This window comes from Mangifera indica, chromosome 10, assembly GCF_011075055.1.
Source record: "Mangifera indica cultivar Alphonso chromosome 10, CATAS_Mindica_2.1, whole genome shotgun sequence".
Classification (NCBI taxonomy): Eukaryota; Viridiplantae; Streptophyta; class Magnoliopsida; order Sapindales; family Anacardiaceae; genus Mangifera; species Mangifera indica.
The window spans coordinates 958,400-977,936 of NC_058146.1; the positions used below are offsets into that span (position 1 = coordinate 958,400).

General features: G+C 32.4%; 4 protein-coding genes across 12 annotated transcripts; 2 read left to right on the forward strand and 2 right to left on the reverse strand.

Moving 5' to 3' along the window:
* Window positions 1-415: 415 nt before the first annotated feature.
* On the forward strand, window positions 416-12,734 carry LOC123228396 (probable prefoldin subunit 2). 9 transcript variants are annotated; one of them, XM_044653784.1, is made up of 14 exons: window positions 6,881-7,070; window positions 7,180-7,316; window positions 8,998-9,073; window positions 9,313-9,435; window positions 9,662-9,764; window positions 9,866-9,903; window positions 9,990-10,091; window positions 10,693-10,779; window positions 10,879-11,034; window positions 11,495-11,566; window positions 11,679-11,797; window positions 12,137-12,250; window positions 12,338-12,392; window positions 12,477-12,734. In XM_044653784.1, exons 6-14 carry the CDS (start codon window positions 9,892-9,894, stop codon window positions 12,558-12,560), a joined length of 801 nt encoding a protein of 266 aa, XP_044509719.1. In that variant the 5' UTR covers window positions 6,881-7,070; window positions 7,180-7,316; window positions 8,998-9,073; window positions 9,313-9,435; window positions 9,662-9,764; window positions 9,866-9,891; the 3' UTR covers window positions 12,561-12,734. The 9 variants fall into 9 exon arrangements, 7 of the variants coding, with proteins under 7 accessions (XP_044509725.1, XP_044509726.1, XP_044509724.1 ...); XR_006504679.1 differs by lacking the exons at window positions 9,662-9,764; window positions 9,866-9,903; window positions 9,990-10,091; ... (5 more) ...; window positions 12,338-12,392; window positions 12,477-12,734 and adding exons at window positions 416-572; window positions 1,474-1,913 and having other exon boundaries at window positions 6,887-7,070; XR_006504680.1 differs by lacking the exons at window positions 9,662-9,764; window positions 9,866-9,903; window positions 9,990-10,091; ... (5 more) ...; window positions 12,338-12,392; window positions 12,477-12,734 and adding exons at window positions 1,375-1,395; window positions 1,474-1,913 and having other exon boundaries at window positions 6,887-7,070.
* LOC123227750 lies at window positions 3,414-3,857 on the reverse strand. Its single transcript, XM_044652873.1, has one exon. The coding sequence runs from the start codon at window positions 3,855-3,857 to the stop codon at window positions 3,414-3,416; it is 444 nt and encodes a 147-aa protein (XP_044508808.1).
* LOC123227751 (serine carboxypeptidase-like 18) lies at window positions 6,904-9,784 on the forward strand. The gene is made up of 5 exons (XM_044652874.1): window positions 6,904-7,070; window positions 7,180-7,337; window positions 8,998-9,032; window positions 9,313-9,435; window positions 9,662-9,784. Exons 1-5 carry the CDS (start codon window positions 6,904-6,906, stop codon window positions 9,782-9,784), a joined length of 606 nt encoding a protein of 201 aa, XP_044508809.1.
* A 1,301-nt stretch (window positions 12,735-14,035) lies between the features above and the next one.
* Window positions 14,036-19,080, reverse strand: LOC123228080 (serine carboxypeptidase-like 7). The gene is made up of 14 exons (XM_044653281.1): window positions 18,921-19,080; window positions 18,681-18,817; window positions 17,830-17,906; window positions 17,602-17,724; window positions 16,632-16,734; window positions 16,509-16,546; window positions 16,301-16,402; window positions 15,993-16,079; window positions 15,721-15,876; window positions 15,542-15,613; window positions 14,837-14,955; window positions 14,624-14,737; window positions 14,478-14,532; window positions 14,036-14,309 (listed from the first exon to the last, which is right to left on the reverse strand). The coding sequence occupies exons 1-14, from the start codon at window positions 19,049-19,051 to the stop codon at window positions 14,226-14,228; spliced, it is 1,398 nt and encodes a 465-aa protein (XP_044509216.1). The 5' UTR covers window positions 19,052-19,080; the 3' UTR covers window positions 14,036-14,225.
* Window positions 19,081-19,537: the final 457 nt, after the last annotated feature.

The window sequence follows — 19,537 nt, forward strand, 5'->3', positions numbered from 1 at the left end:
TTGATCATTTTAAAAAATGTAGCATTGTATAATCAACGACTATAATGATTTTAAAATTACTCAACCTTGCTCATTCAATTCCCACACCCCTTTGGAATTTGTGTAAGAGAATACAACTATACAAGTGAGAGTAGATTCAAATTGAACTAGATCAAACTTAAATTCATGTTTGGTTTGCATAAGTAATTTCAGCTAATCGAGCTCAAGATTGATATCAATGATTTTTTTTGGTGAAATTCTTTTATCTTCTCAAACGACTCTGTTACTATTCAACTTCTCCGGTATTATTATTCGTCAAATTGAGCTAGTTATTATAGATTTAACTCAAGCTCAAATTAATCCTTGTTCAGGGTTGGCCCGAATCCACTCTGCCGTGAAATGAGTAGTTTACGTTGCTATGGCCTCTCATGTTTGGAATTAAGATGGGCCTTCCAATCTTCTCATGTGGCCCAATTATAAATATATATAGTTAGCATTTGCCGTTCCAGGTTCGAAACTTTCATCTGGTTTGCCGAGCTCCTCAGTCGCATCGACAGCGGTGACTAGAACCAGAACATAAATCCATCTCTCTGGTATAATTTCTACCTTTTTCTTTGCGCTTTTCGCAGACGTCTGATCCTTTTGTTTTTTTGTGTTTTATAAAATGGGGATCGAGTTGAGTTCTTTTGTCACATATTTTTTTTTGTGGGCTGTGGCTTTGATCACGCGGGTGATGGATAAAGTTGAATTAAATGTTTTTTTTGACTGATTTTGCTTTTTCTCTATTTAATTTATTATTATGTTTGAACCTTGAAACCGTTTTGCAACTATCCAAGGCATTCTTCCGTGTATCGGAGTAGCCTGTCCATTTTTTGTCCAAGTTAGATTAAGTTCAAGTATATATATGCTATAGAATCATGTGTTTATGTTTTGAAACATGTGATATGAGTTATGTGTGCCCATTTCTAAACTATATGTTATAGGTCAATGTAAGGTAAGTAGTGAATTTCAGGTTTTGAAGGATGGAATTTATGTTGGAAACTTTGGATTAATGATCTTGTTGAGAGGCTTTGAGTTGAGCTTGTGGGATAATCTCACAAGCGTCCTCTGTTATAGGTGATAGAGTACCAAATGTACCATAGGTTTTACTTGAATATCCATTCCCTTGTTTGGTTGCTGCGACAACTAACTATCATTTTACGTATGTTTGATTGTTATATTTCCTATGATAAATGTCCAATGTTATAAAAAACTGAATTCTTTGGACATTATTTATTCTTATTCTTAGACTTGTTGTTTTATAAATCTTCTTCTAAGAGAGGAAATTGTATTATTACGGTGGTTGTTGATTGCTGGATTTGGTACTTCTGTTTGTCTAGGGAAAATTCAGTGCAATCAAAGTGCTTTCAACTTTAGGTCTATATGCTGATTTAGCTGTTGAGATGTGATACTGTGAATTCTTCCCTGGCTTCAATGTCCTTTCTCACTGTGCAGGAACCATGGCTAGCGGACAAGAACCAGTAAATGAGCAAATAGTTGCAAATATGTATGCCTCCATGAGAAGTGAACTCAATCAAATTTACTCAAAAATTACTGAGCTAGAGATGGAAGCAAGTGAGCACTCATTGGTCATTAATGCTATCCAGCCACTTGACCCATCAAGACGGTGCTATAGGATGATTGGAGGTGTGTTGGTTGAGAGAACAATCAAAGAGGTCCTTCCTGCTGTCCAGCGCAATAAAGAGGGTATAGAGGAGGTAATTACTAGGCTTAATGAGGCTTCGGAAAAGAAGAAGAAAGAAATTGCTGAATTTGAAGCTAAATACAAAATTAGGATACGGAAATCTGATGATGAAGTAAAGGATGAGGGTATCCAGAAGGAAGGTTCTGCTCAAGGAGTCCTTGTTGGCCCTGCAAGTTCAAATGAATGAAAGGTGCTTTTCTTTTTTATTCTGCCTTGATTTTCTTGAACTTGCTAGCTAATTCTTTCTTGCATATCTTTACATTTTATTTACGTAATGTTAGTCGTATTTACATAATGTTAGTCGATTTTGATTCTGGATGAAGAGGGTATCTACGTTCTTCAGTACGCTAGTCTAGTTTTCTAAGAACAACTGTTAAGTAACAGCTCTAGCATAAATGTTGGGCTTGTCCAGGGTGTGTCTTTGTTAGGCCTCTGTCAACAGATCATTTGCTCTTAGTTGCAAACTCTGAAGAACTAGAACACAATGCTTATCTTTGGTAGTGTTTTGATTTTTCGTGCAAATATCTCTCTGAGATTATTGTTATGAATGCAACTGTTTCTTTCTCAGAAAACTTAAGATTTTTGAGGTCGTTTGTTCTGGCTACTATCATCCTTCCCACGTTTGTATTCAGCAACTCCTAGATTTCTTTCTTTTAAAGGTCCTACTTAAGCCTGGCCTCATCAATTTTCTGAGAAATTTAATTAAGTTTACTAACTTAGGAGAGTTGATAGTTTAGTTCACATATATGCTAATATTACCACAACTATTTGCTTATGTCTTCTTGAAATGAGTTCATTAATACATGTTATGTTAGGGCTGCAAATCGTGCAGGTTGGACTTGATTATTGTTGAGCTAAGCTCGAGTTCAAGCAGTTTGAGTTCAATTCAAGTGTCGAGCTTGAGCTCGTTATTGCTTGATTTGGTGAAGTCGTGAGCCCATGGCTTCGTTTGAGTATAATATTAATAAACACTTAAAAGTTTAAAATTTTACACTCACATTCTCAAAATGTTATTCCTTTGTATTTAATATGAATGAGTAATTGATAAATATAAATGTTATGAGATTTAACCGAGCTCGAGTCTCTAAGTTTTGAGTTTGTCGAGTTCAAGCTTGACATATACCTAGTCGAGCTAAGTTCGAGACTAGCACTACTTGACTTGACTTGATTGCAGTCTAATATATGTCGTGCTATTCTTTATAGAAATCTTATGAATATTTTTATAAAGAAAATTTTTCTTAGCTAAGGGATTAATATTCATTACTTTTTTTATGTGGTCAACTAAAGAATTAAGAAAAATACACATTAAATCTATATTACAATTTCATACTTCCATAATCAGAATGAAATGAAAAGGTGAGAAATATACAATAGAAAGGGTAAGAACATATAAAGGTATCAAACTATCACATTTATTCAATAAAGTAATCGAACTTTGTTTTTTATTCTATTGAAATGATCGAACTTTCAAAATTTTCTATTGAAGAGACTAAACTTCCATTGTTTCATATTGAAGATACTAAGGTAATTATCTTACTTTCAAAGCAAAACATACAATCTTTATTGTGTTTGTTCAATACCTTAAATAGCAAACATTGAAAGTTTGGTCGGAAAAATTGAAAATTCGATTTCTCTAATAGGAAAATCTTAGAGTTCAATTCTTTTGGTATAAAAAGACAAAGTTCAATCCCTAATGGTGAATGAAGTTCTTCCTGTTGACAGCATAACTTCTACTTCTTGGATACAACACTTCTCCCTTTGAACCATCTTCCTCAAATGTGCATGGCTCTTCCTCTTCAATTCTCCCCATCTTCCCTGCTCCAACAGTGTAACTCCTCCTCATCCCGCCACTCTGGTTCAGCTTCATCTTACTTTCCATGTTCTTCCTTGATGCTGTGCGTAAAAGCTCCCTGATTTCTTCATCATCAATCGGCTTAGAAGAGTTGACACTGAAATTCTTAGACAAGTGCACAACTTGAGCTGCAGGGCAGACCACCACGCCATCGTAATTTCCTATCCTGCCATTGAAATCCTGCATGCCCTTTATGTAAAAATCTCTAGCCCTTGAAAGAAATCTAATGGGTGCTGAGATTATTAGCATGAACTTGCTTTGCTTATTTGCTCTGCTTCTCATTCTCGCAGCTTGTTAATGGTGAAGAAATTATGAATAGAATAGGATTTGTTTCTTGGAAGTAGGTTAAATATAGTTTGAATAGAAGGGCAAGCAGTGTAGACTTGTTCAAATGGGAGAAAAGAGTATTGAAAACTTGAAATACAATACAAAATTAAATGAATAGGAAAAGAGTTAGCAGGCCAAAGTTGAAAAATAATGTGGAGGAGAAAAAGCTTGTTGAATTATGTAACCATTAGATGTCAAATTTCCTTTTTGAATTGGGCATTGACTTTGTTGTCAAATTTTGATTAATGACTCTAGGTTGATAATCAGATGGTCAAAAATAGCGGTGGGTTCGATCCAAATGGAGCCTACCATTAGCTTGAGCTCGACTAAGATCCATAATACCACCTTGAGCTTGAGTTCATTTGAACAGACGTATAGTACTATCGAAAGGTTTGTAATTGACGGTTTTTTGTCAATTTTTTATTAATATATCTGGGTTGATAATCTTATGATAAAAGTAGGGATAACTCAAGCTTGATCTCGATCTCATTTGAATAATAATAATAATCTCTGGCCATTTTATTCTGTTTACTTAGGGCATCAGCTTAGAATTATTTGACAAGTGATGTACTGATAAAAAAATTCCAATATTATCCCTAAAAATAAGAAAGGAAAAAAGATGCTTTTCCAGATTTTCTTATTTCTGGATGAAGTTCATTGATCTGCTTACAATTCTTATATAAATATGCTTCCGAAGTCTATGATCGGGAATAAAATGAAATGTTTAGCCAAAATACTCTTACATTTGTTTGATACTTTTAGTTGTGCCCGAAAGAGAATCAGTGTGTTAAAGAATTTTAACACACTTTGAATATATATTTGTTTTGATGTTATACACTTTCGCAAATGAACGATGTTGACATTGTTTTGATTCGTACGTAGCAAATTACTTATATTGTAAGGTGTTGATCCCTTAGATCTTCATTTAATCTCATAGTTTTACCTTTAAAATACTTAAAAGACACATGAGATTATATTGACCTAAAATTTTTTACTCATGTTTGATGTGACACTTTTAAGATTAACATAGTCCTCTCAATTTGGGGAGAGCACTTTAGGGTGCTACTATTGATGAACACTTGAGGGTGTCTCCACAAATGACAACGCAAGTCTTCACTATTCAAAGTTCGAACTAGGGTTGCTTGCAACCTTATGGATGATTGCTCTAATGAAGTTAGGTTATAGTGGAGTGGTACGTTGCCCCCTTTGGCATAGGTCTCTCATTTGGCTAGAAGTTTTAGAATCAATTATTCCAAGTTGAAGAAGATATGTTGTATGCTACTAAGGTTGCAAAGGAACGGAGTTGCTTGTGAACAGTTTGCACTTTGACTCTTCTCAAATTGAGTTCAAAAGCTTGATGTTGGTTGGATTGATTTAAATAAAATATCAATAAACCCTTAAAAATATCAAATTTTACATTTACATTTTTAAAATTTTATTTTTTTAGGTTTGAATATGTACGGTAATTGATAAATATATAAATTATGAAAGTTTAAATATATATATATTTTTAAAATGAGTTGAAATATATTTTTCGAGATGAGCTTGAATCAAGATCTCACTTACTTTGATACTCTCATATTAGATATTTCTCGCTCGAGCTATCCTTTGAGGTTTGCATTTGATATTAAGATACAAAAAGCTCCAAGCTATTTTCAAATGTCCATTTATTAGGCTCAATTTGATAGTTCAGGAAGTTGGGGGACCGATTAAAAAACAGGGAGAATTGGAGAAGGCCACAAATATTGTCAGACGTGGACAGCCTGGTCCCTATACCCAATAATCCTCTACCATTCAAACCTACCATTACACGTGAAAAATCATTTTCACAACATCATCCTTTTATAAGTTCATTGATTCATAGTAGTGCTAAGTTTTTGTTTTTGTCATTCATTAAAAGACCCAAAACTTAAAAGAAATTTTTAAAGTGATTCGACTTACCGTATGAAGTATTTATAGGTTAAGAGGAAGGGATAGTTGTATAATTATATAAAAAAACATACCAAGTTTAATATATTTAATCTAGGAGATGACAATACATGTTAAAGGAAAACCATTAAAATTTACTACTTTTGAAATAAGTATTTTTACCCACATTTTAGATTGACCTACAGGAATATAACAAGTCTAATTACTTCACCATGCTCAAATGGTTAATCTTTTTTTTTTTTTTTTGATACATTTGATTCTCGAGCATTTTCTAAAAAAGAGTTTAAACTTGCAAGATTAACAATATAATCCTCAATGTGACTATGAAGATGTTAATTGTTTTTTCTTCTAAAAATGGAATCAATTGAAAATTAGACTAAGGACGTCAGTGTGTCTAGGAAACTTTGTCCTACTTTTGCAATTATGCTTACACAAAAAATTAAAAAAAAAATTAAACCATAAAAAAATTAAAAATTAAATCAAATAAGCAAAATTAATAAAAATTAATCAAGATTTCAAACTGGTAGCTTTAGGTAACTATCACGTGACTTCAATTGCATCTAACATTTTCTGTCCCACCGTTGACTAGCGGCAGGCACGTGCCTACATTTACCCGTTACCAGAAAAATTGCATCTTCATTTACAATTCACAAACTTGATTGGTCAAGTTTAAGGGTAATTTGAATTCATAATACTTGATGTACAATATTGTTGATAGGATAATTTTTGTTATTGGTGGGATAAACAGTATTGTAGAAGAAGTAAATAGTATTGTTAAATATTATTATTTTATCTGTTTAGGTATTCTGTACATGATAAATATATGATTAAATGACTGTGTGGTCCCTATTTTTTAATAAAATAACTTTATATGTGTACAATTACCGTGGCCGTAAAGTTACTTTTTCACCCCAAATTTAATTTTACTGCCATAAAAGTTTCAACACTCAGATGATCTTTTATCTTCCTCATGCTACCTAAATTTCAAGAACCGTATTTTATATAAGAAACAAGAGCCAGTCTTTTCTCATACAGCAACTTCTTTGCCTGCACAGAAACGCCACCTGCCAATATGCAGCTTCCATTACAGGCTTCACTGAATTCAACCACCGCCCTAAAATGCCTACATTTGCGCATGCTTCTCCTGCTTATTTTATCAGCAACCACCTCCTTCTCCGGCCAAATTGTCAAGTACCTTCCAGGATACGACGGTGAACTCCCATTCAAGCTCGAAACTGGGTAAAGTTTCTTGCTTCATTTTGTATACGATATTCAATCAGTGAATTAGTAAGCTGCAAAAGGAAAATATATCAATATGTAATGTGAAAGTTTATGTTGACTGAAACAGATACATAAGCGTCAATGAGTCGGAGCTGTTCTACTATTTTATAGAGTCGCAAGGCAATCCTGAAGAAGACCCTCTATTTCTTTGGATGACTGGTGGCCCTGGCTGTTCTTCATTCAATGGATTAATCTATGAAATCGGTAAGGATGATATTTTTACTGGTAATTTTAAGCGATATTCCTTCCTTTTTTTTTTTTTTTCAAGAGTAAATATATACATTAAAAACCTGAAAACGGGGAGGATAGCTGAAAAACACAAACTACAAGTCAACAGAAGCCCAAAGGCTAAGACACACAATTACAAACAAAAAAGGAACCACTTGAAAACAAAAAGGTACTAGAGACAACAATCTGAAATAAAATACCCGTGAACCCAATTTTAAGCAATATTCAATCAATATTATTATTATTATTATTAATTTGTGATGCAAACTTTTGTACAAAAGATCACATATTATTACATGGTTAAGTGATTTTGAATTAAAAATATATTTATATAGTGATATATCATCGTTTGTGTATAAATTTGTGTTTCTAACATTTATTAATTAACAGTGATCGGAGAATATTTAATAATTTAGAACTCTCAACATTATCATTTATGTTGAAAGAGACTGTCAACAAAACCAAGCGATGGATCATTACACATTTTTTCTATCATGAATGAACATAGTTTTCAATTGGGAGAAGACTTTTTCCCACCTGTTTTTAACTTGAATTAATGACAAGTTCTTAATTTTAATAGCAACATTTTTTAACCCTTCCTTCAATTACTTTTAAGTTTTAACTGCAAGAGAATGTTAAGGTGATTTTTCTGTTTGGTTTTAAAAATCTGTATTTCTTTCCCTTTTTTTTTTTTTTCCTTCTTCTTTCTCTCCCTCCTCTTCTTCCTCACTGCCATCCGATTTGACTGAGTTAGCCCCAACCCATTTTCAATTTCTCCCTCTTGTTTTTACTATCAATCAAATTATGTGTATACAGTTTTAAATACGAATGTATAGTTAATATATCATCATATAAATAAAAAATTTTGAATTAAAGATATAAGCTAAAAGCAGGCAAAGAGTTGACAAGTCACTTCTCATTCTTTGGTTCTCACCTGTGACCACTTATTTGTATACCTTTCACCTTGAAATCAGGACTTCTTTCCTGATAAATATGCAGTCGAAGTAGGAGTTATGAGGAAAAGTGACCAAAACACAATTTTCTATTAGAGTTCTTGTCAAGGAAACGGCCAATTCCTTTTTCTTGGCACGTTTGGATAGCTTTTTATATATGACAACTTGATGCTTGCATTACCTAATCCTCCACTTCCCTCCTCTTTTGAACCTTTTTTTTCCGATTCCACCAATTGTACTCGCACCAAGATGGTATGATTCAATTGGAATCACACCAATTCAATGTGATTTCAGTCAAATCACACAATCACAAATGTGATTTGACTGAAGTTAAACCTAACCAGTTCATTGGGAACATTCACCATCAACAACTATTTTAAATTCATTTTTTATAATTATTAACATTGAAATTAGTATAAGCTAAGGGTGAAAAATAAATTTAATGAAGTTTTAGAGGCAAAAGTTAATTTAATAAACTTAAAATTAATGAGTATTTTCATTTTTATGGTGCACCTGGACCTGGCAACATAGTAATTGAAAAAATTAAAGTGAATAATGTATTTTTATTCTTTATATTTCTAATATGGATTTTTAATAAAACTATATCCTTTTGATATGGATTTTTTAATTTTTTTTTAGCACATTAAATTCTTCGAGCAAATATTTAATTCATATAGTAATTAATGTACTTATGTTCTGTGCAGGACCGTTGGAGTTTGATATTGACAACTACACGGGGGTTTACCAAGATTTAAATACTACCCTTATGGATGGACAAAGGTCGAGTTACAATTTTTTTTAACTATGTGTAATTATTTTTTGTATAAAATTTATATATATAAAGAATATGTTATTATATAATTTGATATTATTTTATTTTTAATTTAAAAAATTACTCAATTATGTAATGACATCTCATCTGTATATACGAATTGAATATAAAAAATAAGTATACATAATTTTATTGTTTTTATTTTCTGTATTAAATGTTTGATTAATTTTTGTTGATATTTCTCCAGACAGCTAGCTTCATATTCCTAGATTCACCTGTTGGCACTGGTTTCTCTTATTCTACTAACTCGGACGCCTGGGCTTCCTCTGACACTGCAGCAGCCAAAGAAGCCTATGAGTTCCTTAGAAAGGTGGGTAAATAAATTTACAATCAAAATATACACACTTATATTGAGTGCCAAATTCGAACTAATGTCATATATCATTATATAATTAATTGATTTTAAATTATAAATAATATAACATTCAATCGTATAATGACATATATAATTTATATTTAAATTGGTATTCATTATAAATGTATATAATATTCCTCGTAAATTTAACTCGATCAAGTTCAAATTTATGAATTTGCAGTGGCTGACTGACAACCCTAAATACCTGGCTCTTGAACTTTTCATTGGCGGTGATTCTTATTCTGGCATAATTGTTCCTCTAATCACCAAGCTTGTTGTAGAGGGTAAGTTCCATATGTTCTAGTCTGATACATTCATAATCTTCATCAATCAGAAGCTCAAAAGTCAAAATCAGTATTTCAATAATACATGTGCTGCCTTGCAGGAAAAGAAGCTGGAACCCAGCCAATTATGAATCTGATAGTACGTGATCAATATTGTGGCTTTGCTTACTCTAATTTATAACTTGACTGATTCAATTTTACTTGGAACTGAATGATTTTACATAGGGGTATTTGCTCGGGAGCCCAACAACAGATCAAGTGATTAATGAAAATTCCAAAGTTGTATTTGCTCATCGCATGGCGCTTATATCAGACGAACTATATGAGGTGCCTTTATGTATATGCCTGCATTGCTAATTTAATCATCATTTACATTTTATTTTTGTTTTTCGTTTCTTAGAATTGGTGACCATTTTGTCTATAAGGCATTGTGTTGACACATATGTACAAATCCCACCGTCTTGTCAGTGGGCATGGGACTTTCTCCTCAGTGAGGAGGTGGGGCTGCAGAGGGTGATGTCTCTAAGTTGTGTTTAACTATTGGCTACTCGCTTCTTATGAAGTAGCGAATAGGGTGCTACCCGCTAGACAGTATCTACAATTTATCTCATAGAGCACCGTTTTAAGATCTCCCTAAAGAATAAACATTTTGCGAGTGTTTGGTTCAATAGTAAGAGTCTTGGTAGAGTTTGGTTTAAAGACAATAATCCAAATATATATAAATATAGTGTGATAATTAGTAATCTTATAATATAAACAATTATGGTAACGAGAGAGGTGAAAAAATAATGAGTAATATATTCTGCTGGACATGTTTTGGGTGAATCACAATAAATTGAAGTATTTGCTTTATTTATCTCATACATAATCTGGGACTTGTTTTGTACATATCAGGGATTATTAATTTACAGATTTTACAATTTTTCAGGACCTCAAAGTGTATTGCAATGAGTCCTACGTAAATATAGATCCATCCAATACAAAGTGTATAGCTGCTTATGAAATTTACGAAAAGGTAAGATGATTAATTAGCAATCCAGAGCCTGCAATAAACGATTTCTTATAAACTTCCTTGAAATGACTGGATTAATTTTTTTTTTTTTCATGATTGCAGTGCGTTAAAGAATTATTTCGCAATGATATTTTGGAACCGAAATGCACTTTTGCGTCGCCAGACAAGGTCCAAGAAGAACTGCCACACAGGGCTCTACAAGAAAATCCCACAAATTTCATCCTTTCACCACCAAAAATTCCTGATCTCTGGTGTCGGGTAAACTTGTCTTTTTTTGTTTTTTTTCTAAATTCTTTAAATTGTGATATTAATCCGTATATGAATAAAACAAATTTGATCTGATCTGTAAGTTTATTATAGATTATAAAATACGAAATTAACATAAAGTTTTCATGAATACTTTATTGAGTCATGCTCTTTGAGTCTGTAAAGCTCTAGTTTGTGATGACTTGTCTTTCTCTTTTAAACATACTTAAATAACGATTTTCAAGAGATAAAATGTGTTTTAGAGTTTGAAAGAGAGGCTAACTAATATATAAAAAATTATTTGATTCCCCTAACAAAAGTCTAATAACTTTAAAATCCATCGAACTATTTACGTACTTTATGTTAATCTCATATGTAAACTTTCATCTGTTCGTCAATCAAATAGCAACATTTTTACAACATCTTTGGATGCTATCATCTTGCTAATTCATTTCTTTTTCTTCTTCTCCAGACTTTTAATTATGCGCTCTCTTACATGTGGATGAATAATGACCAAGTGCAAGATGCTTTGCACGTCCGAAAGGTTTGTGATTTACAAATAACTAGCATATATTTATGTTGTAAATAAGTAATAAACCAAAAAATTTGAATATAATTATATATATCACTTAAATTTTTATTTATTTTGGCAACAGGGATTTGTATCAGATTGGAAGAGATGCAACAAGAGTTTATCATATACCAAGAATGTCCAGAGTGTGATTGATGTTCATCGATATCTCAGTACAAAAGGGTTACAAGTTCTAGTTGAATGGTAAGAATTGCTTAATAATAATTTAACTGAAATTAGCACCCGGACAATGTTTAAAAAAAAAAATTATACTAAAGCTACTAACTATAGATTTTGTGATGCCACAATTGTTTAAAAAAAAAAAATGTGACTTATATTCGAAAAATTACTTATTAAAGATCCCGAAAGTTAAGATCTTGTGCGCCGGCTTTATAAAAACAAAAAGGAATTGAGGTTTTGTGGGCGTAGGCATATAGGCGAACCATGTAAATTTGCGTATCTTGTGTGATTGTTTTCTTGTTTTGATTTCTCTTTGCTTACTGTGCAATTTCAATTCAATGTCTTGCATCACAACAACGACAGTGGAGACCGAGACATGGTTGTTCCGTTCGTTGCCACGGTGGAGTGGATAAAGATGCTGAACTTGACTGTTGTAAACGACTGGCGACCATGGTTTGTTGATGGGCAAGTCGCTGGGTGAGCTGAGCACTCTAGCTCCATTAATCTTGAAAAGTTAAGCTTCTTCTTAAATATGGTGCTTAATTTGTTCAAATATACTTGCAGATTTACCGTGAAGTATTCAGAACATGGATATCGGCTGACTTACGCAACTGTAAAGGCAAGTAAACAATTTGAATACAGAATTTTGACATCCTTTTTCTTCATAATCTAAGAAAATTTTTCTCAAAATTGTGTTATATAGGGCGGGGGGCATACGGCTCCAGAGTACTATCGAAGAGAATGTTATGAAATGTTTGACAGGTGGATCCATTGGTATCCCTTATAGCTCCTGTGATTATTAAAATGGAGCTGAATAAACAGGCAATGGAAGGTGCTTGAAATTCAAGAGAGGAGAATAATTTAATTCTATTTTTGTTGTAAGCCATTTTGGTTTCTCTTGGACTGCATGTGTTGATGTACTTTGATGGATTTATGAGTTTTGATTATCAAGCTTGAATAACTAGAGCTGAATTAGAATTATATAAAAAACGTTTAACTAAAATATGATCTGTTTTTTGAATCAATTAAGATGACACGATTCGTATTAACCTATTTAAGAAATATCTCATGTAGTACATGTAAATACCCAATTTTTTTCAACTAGTTTTGACATAAAATAACATGTTTTGTCAAAAATAAAAGGCCAAACGACTATTTCCCACCTAAGATTTGATGCAAACTCAATTTTTCACCTACTAATAATGAAAAATTTAAATATCTATTTATATGTTAAATTTTATTATTATTGTTAGAACTAAAATTATCATTTATTAGCATATTTAAAAATACTAAAAGTTTATCATATTTCTACTTTCAGGTTTAAAAACTAATAAATTCTTCTTTTCTAAAGTTTAAAAAACTTACAATTCACCCCTAGGATTTTTCCAGCAAACTATCAGCAGTCGGAGATAACAGTGACATCAATGTTCTTTCTCCCTTTTGACTTCTCTGGCAATCTTGTTTTGTTCTCAGCCAATCTCAATCAATGAAAGTCAAAGATGAAGATGTTTCTTTGTCTCTGGATGAAAGCAAATTGTGTCTTCGTCTAAAGATGAAAAATAGTCTTTGTCGATAGGTTTCCTCGATTGGTAATGACTGAAAATAGAGCAGAACTGAGAGAGAAGTTGAGAGGGAGAGAGAATGCTACCATCACCATCTTCGACAACCGACAGTGGTGGCTAAAAAAACCTTAAGAGAAAATATCGGATTTTCAAAACTTGAATGGAAGAAAATTTGTTAAATTTTTAAACTTAGAAAGATAAATGTGATAAATTTTTAGTTTTTTAATATTTTAATAAATAACAATTTTACTTTTGATAATAATAGTAAAATTTAACAGACAGACCGATATTTAAATTTTTAATAATTAATAAATAAAAAATTGAGTTTATATCAAACCTTGGGTGAGACAATAATTTGGCCAAAATAAAATGACCCGCTGTATTGCATCTTCATTATCTATTTATTTTGTCGGCTGAGCAATAAAGATATTAAATAAAGAAATTATAGCACCATTAATTAACGTACTACATAAATAAAATTGTATTACATAAAATATAACCAGTGCACTATTTTGTGCACTACATAGGACTATGTGTTGGTGTGCGCACAATAAAGTGACGGTGCGTAGGATGACGAGGAAGCATCGATCGCTAAGACTAAGGAGAGGATGGTGGAAATAGGCGACTGATTACTGGCGTGGTGGCACAATTGGAAAGGCGATGATAGGTAAATGGTAGAGATGAAGGGTTGGAGCAGTCATAATCCAATTTCCTAATTTATTAATCACATACTTAATTTTTTTAACAAAAACTGTTATGCTCCTTCTAAAAGATCATAATCAGTAGTTATTTTAGAGTAGCCAGTCCATTGGTATACTAGAAAGATACAAGACTTGCTTGAAGTCTATGAAATATTAATTAAAGGTAAAACTTCCTAAAGGCAAAACTTCCTAAAGAGGATAATAATTAATCCATCTATGAAACATTATGTAACATTCCTTGCGTTTGTCCTCTGGGGGCGAGTGCCCAGCTCCCTGCATTAAAAAATAATAATAATAAATAAATAAATTTAATCTCACTTTAAGCCTTAATTCCAGCCCCTAGCCTACACAGCCTGTTAGGGCCAGGATCTTTGCCGGCCTTAGGCATAGCGGACCACATCAATTTTGGCCCGGTTCAATCCGATGCGACCTATTACTGACCTTTATTGTTGCATATGTCAATCGGTATCCCTCGTTGTCGAATGTCCTCGTGTACCTACATTTTATTCAAAAGAATTTTTTACTTGAGAGTTTTACCAATAATTCTTACGAAATTTTAACCATCAGAGTGAAAATTATGAACTTACCCTGCAACTTGGCCTTCGACAAACCATGGACGCCAATCACTATCAAGGGTCAAATCCAAGAAGCTTATCCATTCTTCAACACCATTATGTGGCATAACCATGTCGTGATCACCACTGCATTGAAATTTTTGTTGTCGTTGTTTTTTTTTTTAATGTAAAGATTTTCAGAATTTTTATTCTTTTGTGTTTTCAAAATGTCATAAAAGAATTCACCTGAAAACCAGAAGCTGCAAGCCTTTCTTTGTAAGCTCCTTATGCTGAGGAATGACTGAATTAACATCAACTGTGTACGACAAAGTTATGTTGCATCGGTAAAATTCCTCGACGGTTCCCTGTTGTCATAAGAAAATTTTACGAATTTTTGTTTACTGTTTCAAGTTTTCAAAAGCTTTGAAGTAAAAATTTTCAGTCACTGCATCATCGTCTTATAAAATATTATAAAAAGAAAAAATTATTTATATGGTATAATTTTTTGTATTGTATACACCGTCACCCCACCTATCCCCCTATGAGGACTATGGTGACCTCATCCTCTCCTTGGGAGGAATAATTTGATCTCTTTCTCTTCTCTTTTTGTCTACTCCTTTTAATAACTATCAAAATAATGATGTTGTGATAAATAATTAAATATACAATGAACATTTTCATAAATTATACTTTTATGGGATAGGGAAGGGCCAAAGAGGGATATATCTATTCTATCTATACTTAAGAGGATTGTTTTTGTCTCCGTTCTCGTTTTTGTTGAGAAATCCCCTTTCTATGTGGGGATCATATTTTTTTGGGTCAAATACTATTACATCATCATATCTCTAAAAAAATGTGTTAATATGGATTAATACATAATGTATCATACCGATTTTTGATAAACTCTAATATGTATATCATTTTTTACCAGTATGATAAACAAACACATACCTGTCGGACTCCAAGAGCTTCTTGGACAGATTCATAATTTCCCCATATGACAGACAACAAGTATGGGAGGTTCTGCCATTATTTAAAAAAAAAAAAAAACAATTAGGATAATTTACCAATGAAATATATTTTTACATTAGAAAACAATTTAGCATGCAGAGAAGCTGAAAATTCATTACATGGCAATAAAGATCTCGAGGCTGAGGCGATTGCATGATGAAATTGGCTGTGTGTTCTCTGAGATATCTTCGGACCTTTTCATCTTCTGCTAACTCCGGAGACAAGAGGGCGCAGTAGGGTTCCAGGATATTTTGTCGATTAATCAATTCGATGCACTATAAAATCAAACATTAATAAATAAATAAATTAATCACAGTTTATGATTATGGCCATTCAAGACTTGTGAAAGATCACACTGTAAAAAATAGCATTCATAATCCATCAAATTCACCTCATCTATAGCATCAACAGCCTCTATACATTCTGTATTGTTTGAAGCGATAACAGCATAGCTCCCATTGCAACTCTTGTTAGCTTTCTAAAATGGAAAAAAAAACACCGTTAAATTTCCCATTGAAAACAGCTCCCAACGAGTAGAGGTATCGACCTATCATTTTTTTTACGTTTAAGAGATTGATTTTTTTTAATTAAACTGATGAAACTCTTGGATTTTCCTTTTGAAGAAATCAAACAATCTAATTTTCAGTATTTTTTTATAAAAAATACTTAACAAACGTGGTTAGAGTTGTTTGTGATTACCTCAAACAATTCATCAGGAATAAGTGCCATTCGATGGGCAAAGGGTATTTTCGCATCAGTTTCAAGGTCTGTATCAGTGTGCGGACATCCAAGGGATAATCCCTGAGATCGTTTCCAAAAGATTAAGTTCAAGAGTTAACAATAAAACTACTTACACTTAAAATAAATATCAATTTAAATACGGGACAAAGTCAGTTTAGCCATGCACCTTAAGATTAATAATGGGCTCATCTCCAGCCTCATTACCTGCAAGTCCAAGTTTTTATTATAATGTTGAGTTCAAAATCTAATTACCTTAAGCAGTTTAAATGAGTGGAGAAAATTAAGTTACCATTCAATATATCAAGGGCGATCATGGGAGAATTTATTCCAGCATATGAATCGGTGCCAATATACACTGGATTTGCCAGGAAACTTGTATGATTGCTCAACCACTGCATTGCATTTCCGAATTAAAAAGTCTGTTAATTTACCAATAATTAAATGCCAAATGACTATTTCCCACCCAAGGTTTGATGGAAAGATTGATTCCACATTTAATTTTAAAAAACCATTTTCTCACCTATCCGTTAAATTTTGTAAAAAACCGTTGAAAACACAAAAATGTGTTTAAATTAACTAACACTGTGCCCCCCCAAAGTTTACTAGTAAAAGGATACATAGATGCGCTGACGTATAATTGTATGTTGGGAGTGAACTTAATTTTTTAAAATGTTAGGGGTGTTAAATGATTTTAAGAGGTTTTTTTAAAATTAAAAAAAGTTTGGAATGCTTTTCAAATTTTTTAAAATTTCAGTGTGTTCCTTAGTAGTTTCACAAATGACAGTTACATTCCCACAACTGAACAAAGTGCAACAAAACAGGGACATAAATATCATACTACAGACCACTGAAGCTACAAATATATTTTTAAAATAGATATAAGTGAATATGATAAATTATGAAACAAGATAGGAAAAATAACCATTTTTCCCTAGTAAATTTAAAAAAAATGACATTTAGACCCTCACAAAATTGTTCACATTTCACTTTAACAGTTGAGTTACTGTATTATTTTAAATCTCACGGACAAAATGACAGTTAATTTCACCTTATTATAAAATTTGAAGAAAATGATATAAACACCCTTTTATAATTAATTCTAACTACTGACTCTGGCAAATCACAAATGAGTGGAAAAATGATTGTTTCGAACTTAAAGGGTGGGAATGCAATTTATCAAACCTTGAGCGGGAAATAGTCATTTGGCCATGATTAAATATATCAATATTTTTATAAGTATCATAAAATAGTGAGCTCACATTCCTCATGAAAGTGGTAACTTGCTGTGCATTTTGAGTGTCTGTTGTATTCCAAGCTTCTAAGGTTGTGGCATAAGAGAAACCAGCTCCGACTGGTGCGTCCAGAAATAAGATGTTGGTATGCTAAAGAGAAATGGAAACCATTACTTGGGAACATTTATAGTCTTAGAACAATACTAATTCCCAGCTGGAGAAATGAACAAAAAGAGGCACTGATGATTTATTTACCTTTGCCCATGAATTCGATTCGTATAGCAGTGTCGGTAACCCTGAAGTGTAGTTACTACGGTCGAATTTTAATGGGCCTACAAACAAAAAAACATTAAAACTAAGAATATATGATAAACACTATTAAATAAGGGTCAAATGAGTCAGACTCAAACTTAATATTAGTTGGATCGATAAACTCATAAGTTCATAACTTGACTTGAATAAGATATCAATAAATTCTCAATAATTTCAAATTTTGCATTTATACTTATAAGATCTTGTTTTATAACTTTCAATATAAAGAGTTATTTACAAATTATAAGTTATGAGGTTTATTGAACAATTAAAAAAATTAAGGGGTTTAACTGAAATTTTTTAAGTCTAATTCGTGTTAAGATATTTCCCCGCTCAAGGAGCTTGAGTTTTAAAGGTAGTTACTGCTATCTAATTTAAATGGACTTCATATAAACATAAAGACACAAACTAATTATATAAGATGAATACTACCAAATCATGGATAAACGAGTACTTAACTTTAGTCAAGCCGGGAGTTTAAACTCTCGAGCTTGATGTTGGCTGCCTCTATGAGCTTGCAAGTTCATAGTTCAACTTAAAAGAAAAACCTCATTAAACCCCTAATGGTTCTAAATTTTACCAAATTTTTTTTCACCAAAATCCATTATTCAAATGCCAACTAAAAGTCAACAGCCATTCAATTCGATAAGTGAAGTCAGTCATATTCTGACCTGGTTCTTTGTTCTTACTGACCAATGAAATTGCTAATTAAATACATAAAATATTCACCTAAAAGCTACTGAAAATTTTATTAACCTGGTAAGAAGAAGAAGAGCGGATACTGAAAAACTAACCGACTTGGAAGAGGAATCCATTCAAAGCTGAACAACCAGGGCCTCCATTAAGATAAAGAAGAAGAGGGTCACCAGCCGGATTATTTTCTGACTCCACAAAATAGTAGAAGAACTCAACATCTCCCACACTTGTATATCTGTTAAAAAAAGAAAAAAAAATCCAATTTCATACTTATCACAATTCACATTTTCTGAAGGGTGTTAAATGAAATTTAAAGTAAGAAAAGAATAGTAACGAACCCAGTTTCAAGGGTGAAAGGTAAGTCACCAGAAAAGCCAGGAAGGTTTTTGACAATGGTGGAAAAAGCAGTGCCTGAGAGAAGGAGAAGAAAAACCAGAAACTGAAAATAACTGGTATGATGGAACGCCATTGCTGCACTTTGTTTGAAGAATCATTGGAGAAAGCAAGTATATTTAAAGTAAGGAGGAATGACGATAAAAAATAAAAACAGTATTGCATCGTAAAATGAGTTGAAAAGACGCTCAAATTTTGCTAGCCACAGAAAGTTAGGAAAATTAGAGCTCGGATGAATGACAGTTAGGAGGTTCTTGGAGAGAAGGCGACATGAAAGTTAGATAAAAAGGTAAAATATTATTATGATTTTTTATTGAATAAAGAATTAGCTTGACTTGGTCCAACCTAAAAAGTAAACAGAGAGATGTTGATTTGCATACTTATGATATTGCAGCTCTTTCTATATCATATTATTTTTACCAACTTGGCAACATAGCAACTGTGTATCCTTTGAAATGAGTACTAAAAAGTAGGTGGAATGGCTATTTCCCGCCCACGGTTAAAATGAATCACGTATTTCACTGTTTAAGATAGTTTGAATAGTAAAAGTGAAAAGTATCCA